Source organism: Echiichthys vipera (assembly GCF_963691815.1).
Source record: "Echiichthys vipera genome assembly, chromosome: 7".
In the NCBI taxonomy this organism is placed as follows: domain Eukaryota; kingdom Metazoa; phylum Chordata; class Actinopteri; order Perciformes; family Trachinidae; genus Echiichthys; species Echiichthys vipera.
The window spans coordinates 14,569,810-14,580,851 of NC_139832.1; the positions used below are offsets into that span (position 1 = coordinate 14,569,810).

Here is an 11,042-nt window from a genome sequence, read left to right on the forward strand (position 1 = left end):
CGTTCGTAAAATAAAAGATAACAAAATAAAATTGTACCTATGAAAAGTTATTATTTTATCCTTTGTCGTCTTTGTTCGTTCGTTACTATAGCCATATGAGGCATCTTCTCTGGTTCTGACCTTCAAAGAAGCGCGGTTCAACGGCCCTTGAAACCCCGACACAAGATGGCGGCTGTATATGCGCATGCTGAGAGGCAGAGAGGCGCCCGTGAAAACTAAACTAAACCACCTGAGAAGAAAGGGCTGAGTGGGGTTATTCCTTTTTTTCATTGTCAAGTATGATGCCGAAACGTTCTACAATGTTTGTATAATGATAGTTGTGAAAATATGCAAATAAAGTTAAAGAAAAAAGACTGAGTGGTGTCAGCATGGAATAAGGCCTAATAACTAATAAAGTGAAATACATTTTCTTTGAACTCATAAATTTTATCCAGCTAAAAACGATTTATATATGTTTATATACTGTTTTTTTATATTACATTTAAAACAACTGTCGGGCGCTTGAGAGATTAATGTAATAATAAATGATGATTTAAAACATCATGTGTTATATATGTGGAGTGAAACTGGAACAGATTAATAGATCCGTTAAAGCAATGTCCATGCATGACCACGTTTAAAAACGATTACAAAAATATGGGTTTCACAAGGTACAGGGAGGAAGACGGAGTATTTTGACCAGGTGATATTTATTTGTTTATTTAAATTATTCATTTTCTGAATACGTATATAAATGTATATGTTTTCTTTTTGTGGTGTGTGCATATATACATCCGTACCAAATTGAAAAGTGTAAAAATAAGATATGATAAATATGAAGCCATTCATTATAATTATTATTATATAGTAGTGGAAAGGGGGTAGGGTTAAATAAGTGTCATTATGGAGGCATAAACATGACTAATGAATAAATAAAAAAATACAGGAATAAATAAATAAATACAGAAATAAACTAATGCATGAATAAATGGGACCTCCTGCCTCATTAACATATGAACACAGAAATAAACAAATGTAGGTGTATAAAAATGTAGAAATAACCGTAAAGCATTGATTTGTTGTTTGATTTATTTCAGCATTTATGTTTTCATTTACTTTATATTATAGTTCTGCATTTCTGCATTTCTTTATGTATTTCTGTATTTATTCATACATTTTTTCACTATATATTATAGTTCTGTATTTCTGCATTTATTCATTAATGTCTGCATTTATTTATGTATCCCTGTATTTATTTATTATTCCTGTATTTATTTATTTATACATTATTTCATTTACTATAAATTATAGTTCTGTATTTCTGCATTTATTCATTCATTTGATGTATATAATAGTTCTATATTTCTGAATTTATTTATGTATTACTGTATTTATTTATTACTGTATTTATTTATACATTTATTTATTGATTTATTTATGTATTTATTGAGACTTAAGTCATGCTTAGTCCTCCATTATGACTATTTGTAAAGGAATAGGAAGAAGCAACATATTGAGGCTCAATATGCTACTTCTTCCTATTCCTTTTCGGACATATTAAGTTAATATTGTGTTATTGTTCCTTTAGCTTCTATTGTATTATTATTGTTTTATTCACATCTTCGAAATAAAGCCTCAATTAATTCATTCATAACGTAGACTGTGTGGTTTATGTGTCTGCCTCATCCGCATCTCAGGCATCGATTAAGTGGCCTGTTGCTGGACAGGCTGCCGCTGTTCACCCGCCTCGTCGCTCCCAGAACCACCTTTCATCTTCCAGTAGATCTGGTTAAACGGGAAACGTTTCTACCGCACTTCTGCGAGCAAAGCAGGGATTCAACACAGCTATGTCCGAGGAGGTTGACGGAACGAAGCCTTCGGAGGAACAGCAGGTAAACTGAATCGACGAACTGACAATTTAACTCGTTATCTTGAGGTGCTAACACGTCGAGTCTGGTAGCATAAATTAGCAGACGGCTAGCCGCATGCTAGCCTGTAGCTGCTCTGAGCTAATGTCAAGAATGATGCTGCCGTCATGTTATTAGCTAATTAGCTCCTAGCGTTTATTGGTTAAGCAACACGAGACGCAGATGAGTAAATTAGGTGGCCACGTCAATTGCAAATGGATTTGGGGCGTAGCGGAAATTGATTAACACTGTAGCTAAACATGCTAAGTCAAGATTAATGCTAACGTTGGTGCAAACATCAGTTGAAGTTGTCCCTCATGGCGACGCCTGCGTATTGTTTAGTATACATTATAGCTAGGGTGCAACATTAACTTTTTTCGTACAGTGGCCAAATGTCTAATGAATGTTCAGATGTTACCAGCCACTCAATAGATAACCATTGCTGTTTTGGCTAGTGGGTGAAGCAAATCTCCTAGCTTTTGCATATTTAATTAGCATTTGGCAGGTAAATGGCGCTAATTGTGTGCTCTTATTATTGCCATACTAGCTGTAACTGCTGCTGCTGTTTCTTTAATCACTGTTAGTATCATGTGTTCCTCCCAACAAGTCATCTGAGCTTGGTTATACACACACTGTACTTCAGGAAATGGAGGACAAAGTCGTCAGTCCAGAGAAAGCAGAGGAGGCCAAACTGAAGGCCAGGTATCCGAATCTGGGAGCCAAGCCTGGAGGCTCAGACTTACTCAGAAAAAGACTTCAGAAGGGGGTGCGTTTCATTCCTTGTTAATCTTGGCCCCTCCTTTAATAAATACCAGTCTCTCCATTATACTCACTTTTTATCTTGTTTTCCAGCCGAAGTATTTTGATTCTGGTGACTACAACATGGCCAAAGCAAAAATGAAGAATAAGCAGTTGCCATCAGCCCCAACGGAGAAGACTGAGATCACAGGGGGGCACATCCCAACACCTCAGGACTTGCCTCAAAGAAAGACTTCAATTGTCGCTAGCAAACTGGCTGGTTGATGGGTTTTATGTCTGTTAACGGTTTTTGTTACCATTCCAACCCCCACTTCAAAGCTACATGCTGTTCATTTTTCACATTTGTATGTATTCTCTCTAAGAACAAGTTGTGTAACAAGCCACCTTCTTGAGAAAAAACGGCAATTGTCAGGCACTGAGTTGTCAGTAAGTTAAAACCACCAAAAACTAGTTGCTGAAAATGTTTTTCAAGACTATAAAAAAAGACGGATGGTGATTTGGTTATAAAATTATTATAAATATGAAGGGAAGTTAATGCTGTCTTATTCCCACATAATATTTTCACTTTTAAGGATATATGCCTCCATACAAATTGTCTTAGAGAAGCTGCGCAGAGGAATCTTGTTCCACCATGTTACTGATAATTACAGAGATAAAAAAAATACTTAGGAGTTATGACCACAGACCGTTTGCATTGATGTATGTGTGAACTAGAAGCGTAATTTACAGAGATGCCTTTCCGTTTGCAACGGTTTTTAACTGCTCAAATGGAGGCATGTTTGTTTAAATGGTCAAAAGTGATATAATCCTGCTTTTTATTTTCTAATACTTGATTGCTTGTGTCCCTCCCTCTCTCTCTCTGTAAAGCTGTTTGATTCTACGCTTTCAAAGTACTGATGATTAGATCTCACAAACTAGCCAGTTGTATTTTAATTCATTTTAGTGACATTGGTTTGCAAGGACTTGCTGCTGGTCTCCATCTCATCCTGACCTCTAAAATGGCCTTAAAAGTAACGAACCGTCGTTCCTCTTGAGCAATATTTGCTCCCTCAGTGAGAATCTTAGTTAAGAATTTTGCCTGAAATGTCTGTCACTGTCTGACTGGAATCACTTAGGATTTTATGGAAAGAAACTCTCATGACATGTCTGGAGTGTGCATGTGCTTATACTGTGCAGTCACACTGTGCCATTTGTTTTGTAAATAAAATAGTTTTGCATAATATCTTATCAGTACACTTATTCAATTCAATTTGTCCCTTGTGTTTATTTTGTTATTCATTCAAATGTTACTAAAACTACACACACTAAAATGGGCCCAATTTATGTTGTACTCAAGGAAAAGCCTAAGGAAAAAATGTTTTCATCCATCAGTGGGGGTGGTATAAAAATCCAGGATATTTTAGGAATATTGGTTTGTGTATTTTACTTATTTTTATTGATATTAAAATATTGAATTCTCCCATTAAGGTATTTTTTGGTAAGTAATGGAATATATTACAGCACAAGGTTACCACAATGCATACTTGAATAATTGCAAAGTGAAAATGTAGAAGCAAGAGCAAATATACATATGTAGTATGCACCTACTTACCATGTCATATGATTAATGCCTTGGTTATTTACTATTTTATTGTGGAAGTAAAATACTCAATATACTAGTGTGGGAGTCTAAACTCTAGTAGTAGTAAAGTAAAAACTCAAATACAATCGAAATTCTTGTTGAAGGCTTTCCATAGACTCACCATTGTCTCAATGAAACACTCACAATTTATAATCTGAATTATTTCCTGAGTAATTGGTAGGAAACTTTAAAAGAAAATTGTATTTGGGCCTGAAAGATATAAGACTGCTTTTATTTTTTGTCTTAATTGAAAATAGTCTATTAATCTAATCAACTATTTAATGTAAGTTAGTCCACTTGCTGTCATGGTGGTAAAGGCCTACTTGACTTTCTTTTCACACAAGTCAAAAAACAATTGTATTAGAAGATCAGACATCATGCCTCTACTTACAAATATATCATATTTAGTTTGTTTACCACATCGGTATAGAATGGGAGGTAAGTGGTTTGACTTAATAGGTTAGAAAGATGGCTGTGGCTGGACAACAAACTGGACTGGACAACCCACTGTACAGGAAGACACAAAGCAGGTTGTACTTCCTGAGGAGACTGGTCATTCAACATCTGCAGCAAACTGCTGTGGATGTTCTACCAGTCTGTGGTCACCAGTGTCCTCTTCTACACTCTGGTGGGCTGGGGGGGGGCAGCATATCCAAGGACACCTCCAGACTGGATAAACTGATTAGGCGGGCCGGCTCTGTAGTCGGCATGGAACTGGACTCACTGGTGACGGTGGCAGAGAGGACACTGGACAAACTGCTGGACATTATGGACAATGCCAGCCACCCCCTGCACACTGTCAGCCACACCCAGAGGAGCCTGTTCGGTGGAAGGCTGCTCCTGCCCAAGTGTAGGACCAACAGGCTCAAGAACTACTTTGTCCCTCAGGCCATCATCCTCACATCCTTACTTAGGGGGAGGAGGAAATAAAGAGGACAGGAGGGAAGGAGTGGGAGCCACTCAATGTGCAATTAATAATCTACTCATACATACCTGGACACTTCTTTTTGGTGCAATAACTTTATCCACCTTTTAAGTGCAATAATTTAATCTTGCTGCTCATTTCTGTCATATAGTTATACATATGTTATCTTATACATTTCCTCTACATTTAATTTATCTAATTTAATTTTCCTTGAATTCTATTTGACCGGTATTCTTACATCTACCTCATATATATATTTGACTAAGAGCTTATTGCTTACTGCTTTTATTTTTTTTTAATACTTTCTGTATTTATTTAGCCAAGTATTTTTTTTTGTGTTTTATGTAAGCAGCTGGAAAACTTAATTTCCTTGTGGGAGTCATCCCAAAGGGATCAATACAGAGAAGTCTGTATAGTCAACAGACTACTCAATACAGAAGAGTCTAAGTCTAAGATGAATCCCAGTCAATGAGGCATCCGCATACATCATGCGTGCAGTGTAGGGAAGTACAGCAACTTTCCCCTAAACCATATCGGTCTTCATACTAACACACTGACCATCAGAAATTAAGGGTTTATCAGAAAAAAATCCCAATGTAAAACTAAAGTAAAGTCTCCTTCATAACCTCCTAATCTCCAACACAGGTTTTAATTTAGCTATGGTTATTGAGTGGACAATGTCACAGACAATAAACAACAAAATAACATTTCCCAAAAGATGTTTAGTAAATTTTTATTAACTTTTAACATTTTGTGCATTACTGTAATACATTTTACTATGCAACATGGTGGAGTAAATTCGTTATAGCCCAAACAACCACAATGGAAAAAAATGACTGGAAGGTATGTGGTTAACTATTGTTGCTGCTTTGGAGGCAGATCTTTGTTAGATCAAGGCTTTGCGTCCTCGTACAGCCATTTAAAACTGTAGCATTACTACATCCATCATCAGCCATTTGGAAATTTTAATTCCAAAAAAAGTAGGACAATAGTATACACGGTCAACTTGCTCACGAGAGTCATCACACAAACAAAACTCCTTGGGTCTAAGATCAGTTATCTTCATCTGCCATGTCCACGTCCTCTTGTAGCTTTTGCACCATTTTGGCTTCCAATTGTTTGGCTTTGCCTGTAAAAACAAAAGACAACATTTGAATAATGCTTAAATCAGACTTATCTAATTTACATTCATTATGTAGTATTTTGTTTTTTCCCTAAATGGATTTTTATTTTAATAATTATTTTTATTATTTTGTATGGTCTGAATTGTCATTGTACTAAAAGGGTGCTGTACTGTGTGCAAAACTAAAAGTAACTGCATGTACGCTTCTGTTATTATGGGATTTATATTGTTTATATGCTAAATAAAACTAAACTAAAAAGTGTCAGCTTTTCAAATTCCTTATACAAGATCCTTGTGTAAAATTGGCTATTTGGTGACTCTACCTGCATGTGGTGCTTTGATAAGGTGAATATTTTTCTTCACTTCGGTGATGGCCTCTTCCTTCTCCAACTGTTTGCCCTTCTTTAATCTATAAAAGGGGAGACAAAAGCAGTAAAGGTGAGGCAAACATTGATTTCCAAATCCTGTCAATACTGTACTTAAGGTGTACCATAAAAAAGGTCTAACATAAGATGGTACATCCAAAAAGATGAACTGAAAGACAAGCATAACAAATGATGCAAAATGGCCTGCTCACCTGTTCATGATAAATCTCGCCTGTCGTTTCCGTTTTATTTCTTCCACTCTCTTCATTGCCTCCACTGTACAAATCAAACACAAAATCTTAAGATCAGAACTCAAGTCACATTTTCACATTACGTACATGTGAAAAATACATGTCTACATTACCTGTCTTGTCCCACAGACCCCTGCTGTATTTAACAGGTATGTTTCTGCGTTTCTCAAACTCCAAGGCGTTATCCTGAAAGAGAGGGAGTTTGTTGGATCAGTAAAACAAAATTAAGACACAGAGATAGTACTCTATAGAAACCAACTCACCACTGTCAACTCCTTTCCTGATGCCTTTCTGAATGCTTTGGTCCATCTTGTTTTTCTTGGGTTACGCTTCTTCTTGAAGTTCCTATGGCATTTTGATCTGCAGAATCTGAATGCCTGCATTTGTTTGAAAGAGGGACAGAATAACAAGAAACCTGAGGTTACACTCAAAATAAAACCACAGGACTTTCATGGATATAAACACGTCTACCTGTAAGCCATAAAACTAGTAGGTTATTGAAACATAACTAAATTAAAATAAGGTATATACTTTAATTACATCACAAAGTAAATAAGATGAGAAAGAAATGATCAGCCCTTGAATACTACCCTTGTAGTAGAAGCTCATGTTTTATATATGCTGTGACTGTGTCAGGAGTTAAAACACAAGTGGTGCCAAGTAAAATTGAAGTCTTCAACATTAGTGCAGTTTTAAATTTAGAATTTCAGATCTATGACTGTGGGGATACATGCAAGTTTTCAACAGCAGGAGTCTTCAACCTTTTTTAGGCCAAGGACTCCTTCGCTGAGGGAGAGATGAAGCAGAGACCCCCCCCCCCCACTCCAAATATTTTATTAAATTGAGTTGCATATTAAATTGGGCCTAACAGCTAGAGTGGCCTAACATCTAAGCACACAGCTTTTTATGGTGCATACAAAATTAAGATATTACAATAATCATTATTAACGTATTCATATATTTAAACATCATATGTTAATGTTAAACATACATTTAGAAGGCACATTGAATCCTTCAGCTCAATTGTATCTGTGCGTGGCTAGCTTGCCTATAAGCCAGTAGGCTTATAAAGGTGTAAATGTATTTTTTTTTTTTTCACAAATGTATCTTTACTAATAATACGTTGTCTATTTTTAGACATATTTCTGAAAAATTATTTTTTTTAGATAGATTATCAAACAAATTGTGGGACCCCTGCAGTAGCTCAGAGGACCCCCAGAGGACCCCCTGACCCTGGTCCAGTGTAAACAACCTCTTTGGTTTAAAGATACAATAAAGCTGCAGTTCAGTGGGTAAACTTCAGGGGGCGCTGTTGCTCCACAAGCCGTGATGACCGAGGCCCTGGTAGTTAAATGTCCATCAACCTGATTTTATCAAATGTAGAATGGATCTTACATTTTTGGAAATTGTTATTAACGTTATGTGCTTCAACTCCACGGTGTGAATCCCCCAACACGGAGTTAAATAATTATCACCTAGACTTGTTTAAAATCTGTCTAAAACCCTGCCTTGAGCCCACGTGAGTGAACACAGCACGTTTCATTAGCACGCTAACGTTAGCCACCTAGCTGACAGTCCCAACGCGAGCTTCTGGGGAAGTTACAGGATTATTCAGGCAGGAAGGCAGTTTCATACCTTGCAGTCGTTCCGCACAAACATCACCCCATGCCCGGGGTACACTGGTCCCGAGCAGAAATAACACTTTTCGATGCGCATTTTCACAGCAGAGACGCTGCGTGCTACAGCCGATAATAACAAGACCGCCCCGTCTCTTCTTCTGCGATAATAACGGCAGCGGGGCCAAAGTGCTGCCCCCTGCTGGATCTTCTGCCTCACACATGAAGTTTACGGTCTTAACTTCAGCGGCTGTAAATGACTAATAATAATAATAATAATAATAATAATAATAATAATAATAATAATAATGATAATAATAATAATAATAATAATAATAATCTTAATTTTTTAGAGCACCTTTCATACAAAATGCAGCTGAAATAGCTTTACATTAAAAACATCAAAAGGAGATGACAACCATTAAGAGCATTAAACATGAAACATGTATATTAATAGAGGGTAAACAAGAAAACAGTGCTTATAGAATTTTTAATTAAAATAAAAAATAATACCAAACAATTAAATAGTTAAAAGGAACTGCTCACTACACCTTAGTTATATACTTATGTTATATGTTATTTAATTACTGTGACTACTCTGACATGGGTTGTTGGGAGGGATAGTGGGATTCATGCTGCAGTGTTTTTTCCTTTTTATTTTTCACTTTGACGCTCTGATGCAGTATGCAGCTGTTGTACTTTTTTTGCCTGTCTGCAGAAAATTCAATAAAGAAATTTGGAAAAAATAAACAAATAAAGGAAATAAAGTGACAAGTAACTAGCAGTAAAAGTAGCTAAAATTACTGAGAAAATCATTTAAACCATTTCTTCACCATGCTGAAAAAGTTCCACTTGCACTGAGGGTTGATGAGTATGGTGGGAGAAAATGTTATGTTCTTGAATCAGTTCGGCGTTGATGTAAAACAAAACATAGTTAATAGCTGTGGGACTTTGACTCTCTCCTAAACTTATAGGCCCATCATGTTTAATTTTAAACATACAGTATAAACAAAAAAGACATTATGAAACAAAATACCATGTAAATAAATGGTTTAAAGTATAAATGAACCTGTTAGTTACGAAATAGATGAATAACTTAACTCTATTACTATTGTTTTATTTTTTAAATTTGTATTTACAGTTATATTGCAGTTCATGTTTCTTTCAGTCTAGAGATATTTATCTAAATATGCCCCTTTACAAACTTTGGCTTTTTTTCATGATGGCATTTCTCACACATCCCTGCCACTTCACTTTTTCTTATTTTTTTTATTCATGATCATTTATATCATAATATCTTATTACTTGAATATATTGAACCCTTAAGGGCACCATATTTTACCACACAAACCCCTGCAGTGTTGCTCTTACAGCTGTTCTGCCCTGCTTCTTTTGTTTATCATACAGATGGTGACCATGGAGTTCAAATGTCGCATGTGACTTTATACTGATTATGGAGTCAAACATATCTCAGTATATGTCCACACGGTGAGTGGGCCGACAAGAAGAAACCATCTCTCTTCATGTGAAATGGCTTAAAACGTGTAAGCAGACAATCAGATGATGAAATCTTCACTCAGTGTTGAGCATCTGGCAGAGTTTCATTGTTTTCAATAGTCTATACTATTGTTTTTAATAAGCCGTTCATGCCATAACTGCATATAGTATTAGTAGTGTAGTATAAGTAGTGTTATTCAAAATATACCTTATCTTAACTTTTCAATTAATATTTAAAACACACACACACACACACACACACACACACACACACACACACACACACACACACACACACACACACACACACACACACACACACACACACACACACACACACACACACACACACACACACACACACACACACACACACACACACAAACCAAAGGAGACAAAGTGCAACACAAAATGTATTTTTTCAAGAAGAATTTTATTATCTAGTATTTGGGATCATCTTGAGTATCAAAAAAGTCTGTTGCATCATTCCAGCACTTAAAATAATTTGTTTTGATGCGCACTTTGGATTAAAAGATGTATTTTGGTATTCAAAAGCAGAAATATAAAAAAAACATAACTTAAATATTCACATTTAAGTCTACACGAAATCTACATTTGGCACCTGAGTTCAGTCAGCAAAATCATCTGTGGCTTTAAATTCACCTTTTATATTAATGCATTACACAGATGAACTTTAAACTTGAAACCAGCCCTATTCATTTAGTAAAATGTCACATTCAAATTGAGAAATGTTTCCGACATTATGCTAAAAAGACAATCTAAAATAAAAATGTCCAATGTAACCTATGTAAGAATCTTTCAGGCAAAATCTCATGGTGGTAAAATGACAGCAGAACAGTTCGACATCTCAAGCTTTAAAAAAAAGAAAAGAAGCCTTTCTAGCAATCAAAACCGTTGGAAATTATATCACATTTAAATGCAAATAATGTAAATGCAAACCAAAGAAAATCACTACATAACAGAGACTTCAAATTTCTT

General features: G+C 35.8%; 2 protein-coding genes across 3 annotated transcripts; one reads left to right on the top strand and one right to left on the bottom strand.

The window, feature by feature from the left end:
* The first annotated feature begins 1,742 nt into the window (after window positions 1-1,742).
* LOC310949503 (cAMP-regulated phosphoprotein 19-like) lies at window positions 1,743-3,865 on the top strand. Of its 2 annotated transcripts, none has more exons than XM_083916976.1 (3): window positions 1,743-1,871; window positions 2,494-2,652; window positions 2,739-3,865. In XM_083916976.1, exons 1-3 carry the CDS (start codon window positions 1,827-1,829, stop codon window positions 2,907-2,909), a joined length of 375 nt encoding a protein of 124 aa, XP_083773102.1. In that variant the 5' UTR covers window positions 1,743-1,826; the 3' UTR covers window positions 2,910-3,865. The 2 variants fall into 2 exon arrangements, with proteins under 2 accessions (XP_083773102.1, XP_083773103.1); XM_083916977.1 differs by having other exon boundaries at window positions 2,530-2,652.
* A 2,043-nt stretch (window positions 3,866-5,908) lies between these two features.
* rsl24d1 (ribosomal L24 domain containing 1) lies at window positions 5,909-8,694 on the bottom strand. The gene is made up of 6 exons (XM_083917148.1): window positions 8,566-8,694; window positions 7,194-7,307; window positions 7,044-7,116; window positions 6,892-6,955; window positions 6,638-6,723; window positions 5,909-6,320 (listed from the first exon to the last, which is right to left on the bottom strand). The coding sequence occupies exons 1-6, from the start codon at window positions 8,644-8,646 to the stop codon at window positions 6,244-6,246; spliced, it is 495 nt and encodes a 164-aa protein (XP_083773274.1). The 5' UTR covers window positions 8,647-8,694; the 3' UTR covers window positions 5,909-6,243.
* Window positions 8,695-11,042: the final 2,348 nt, after the last annotated feature.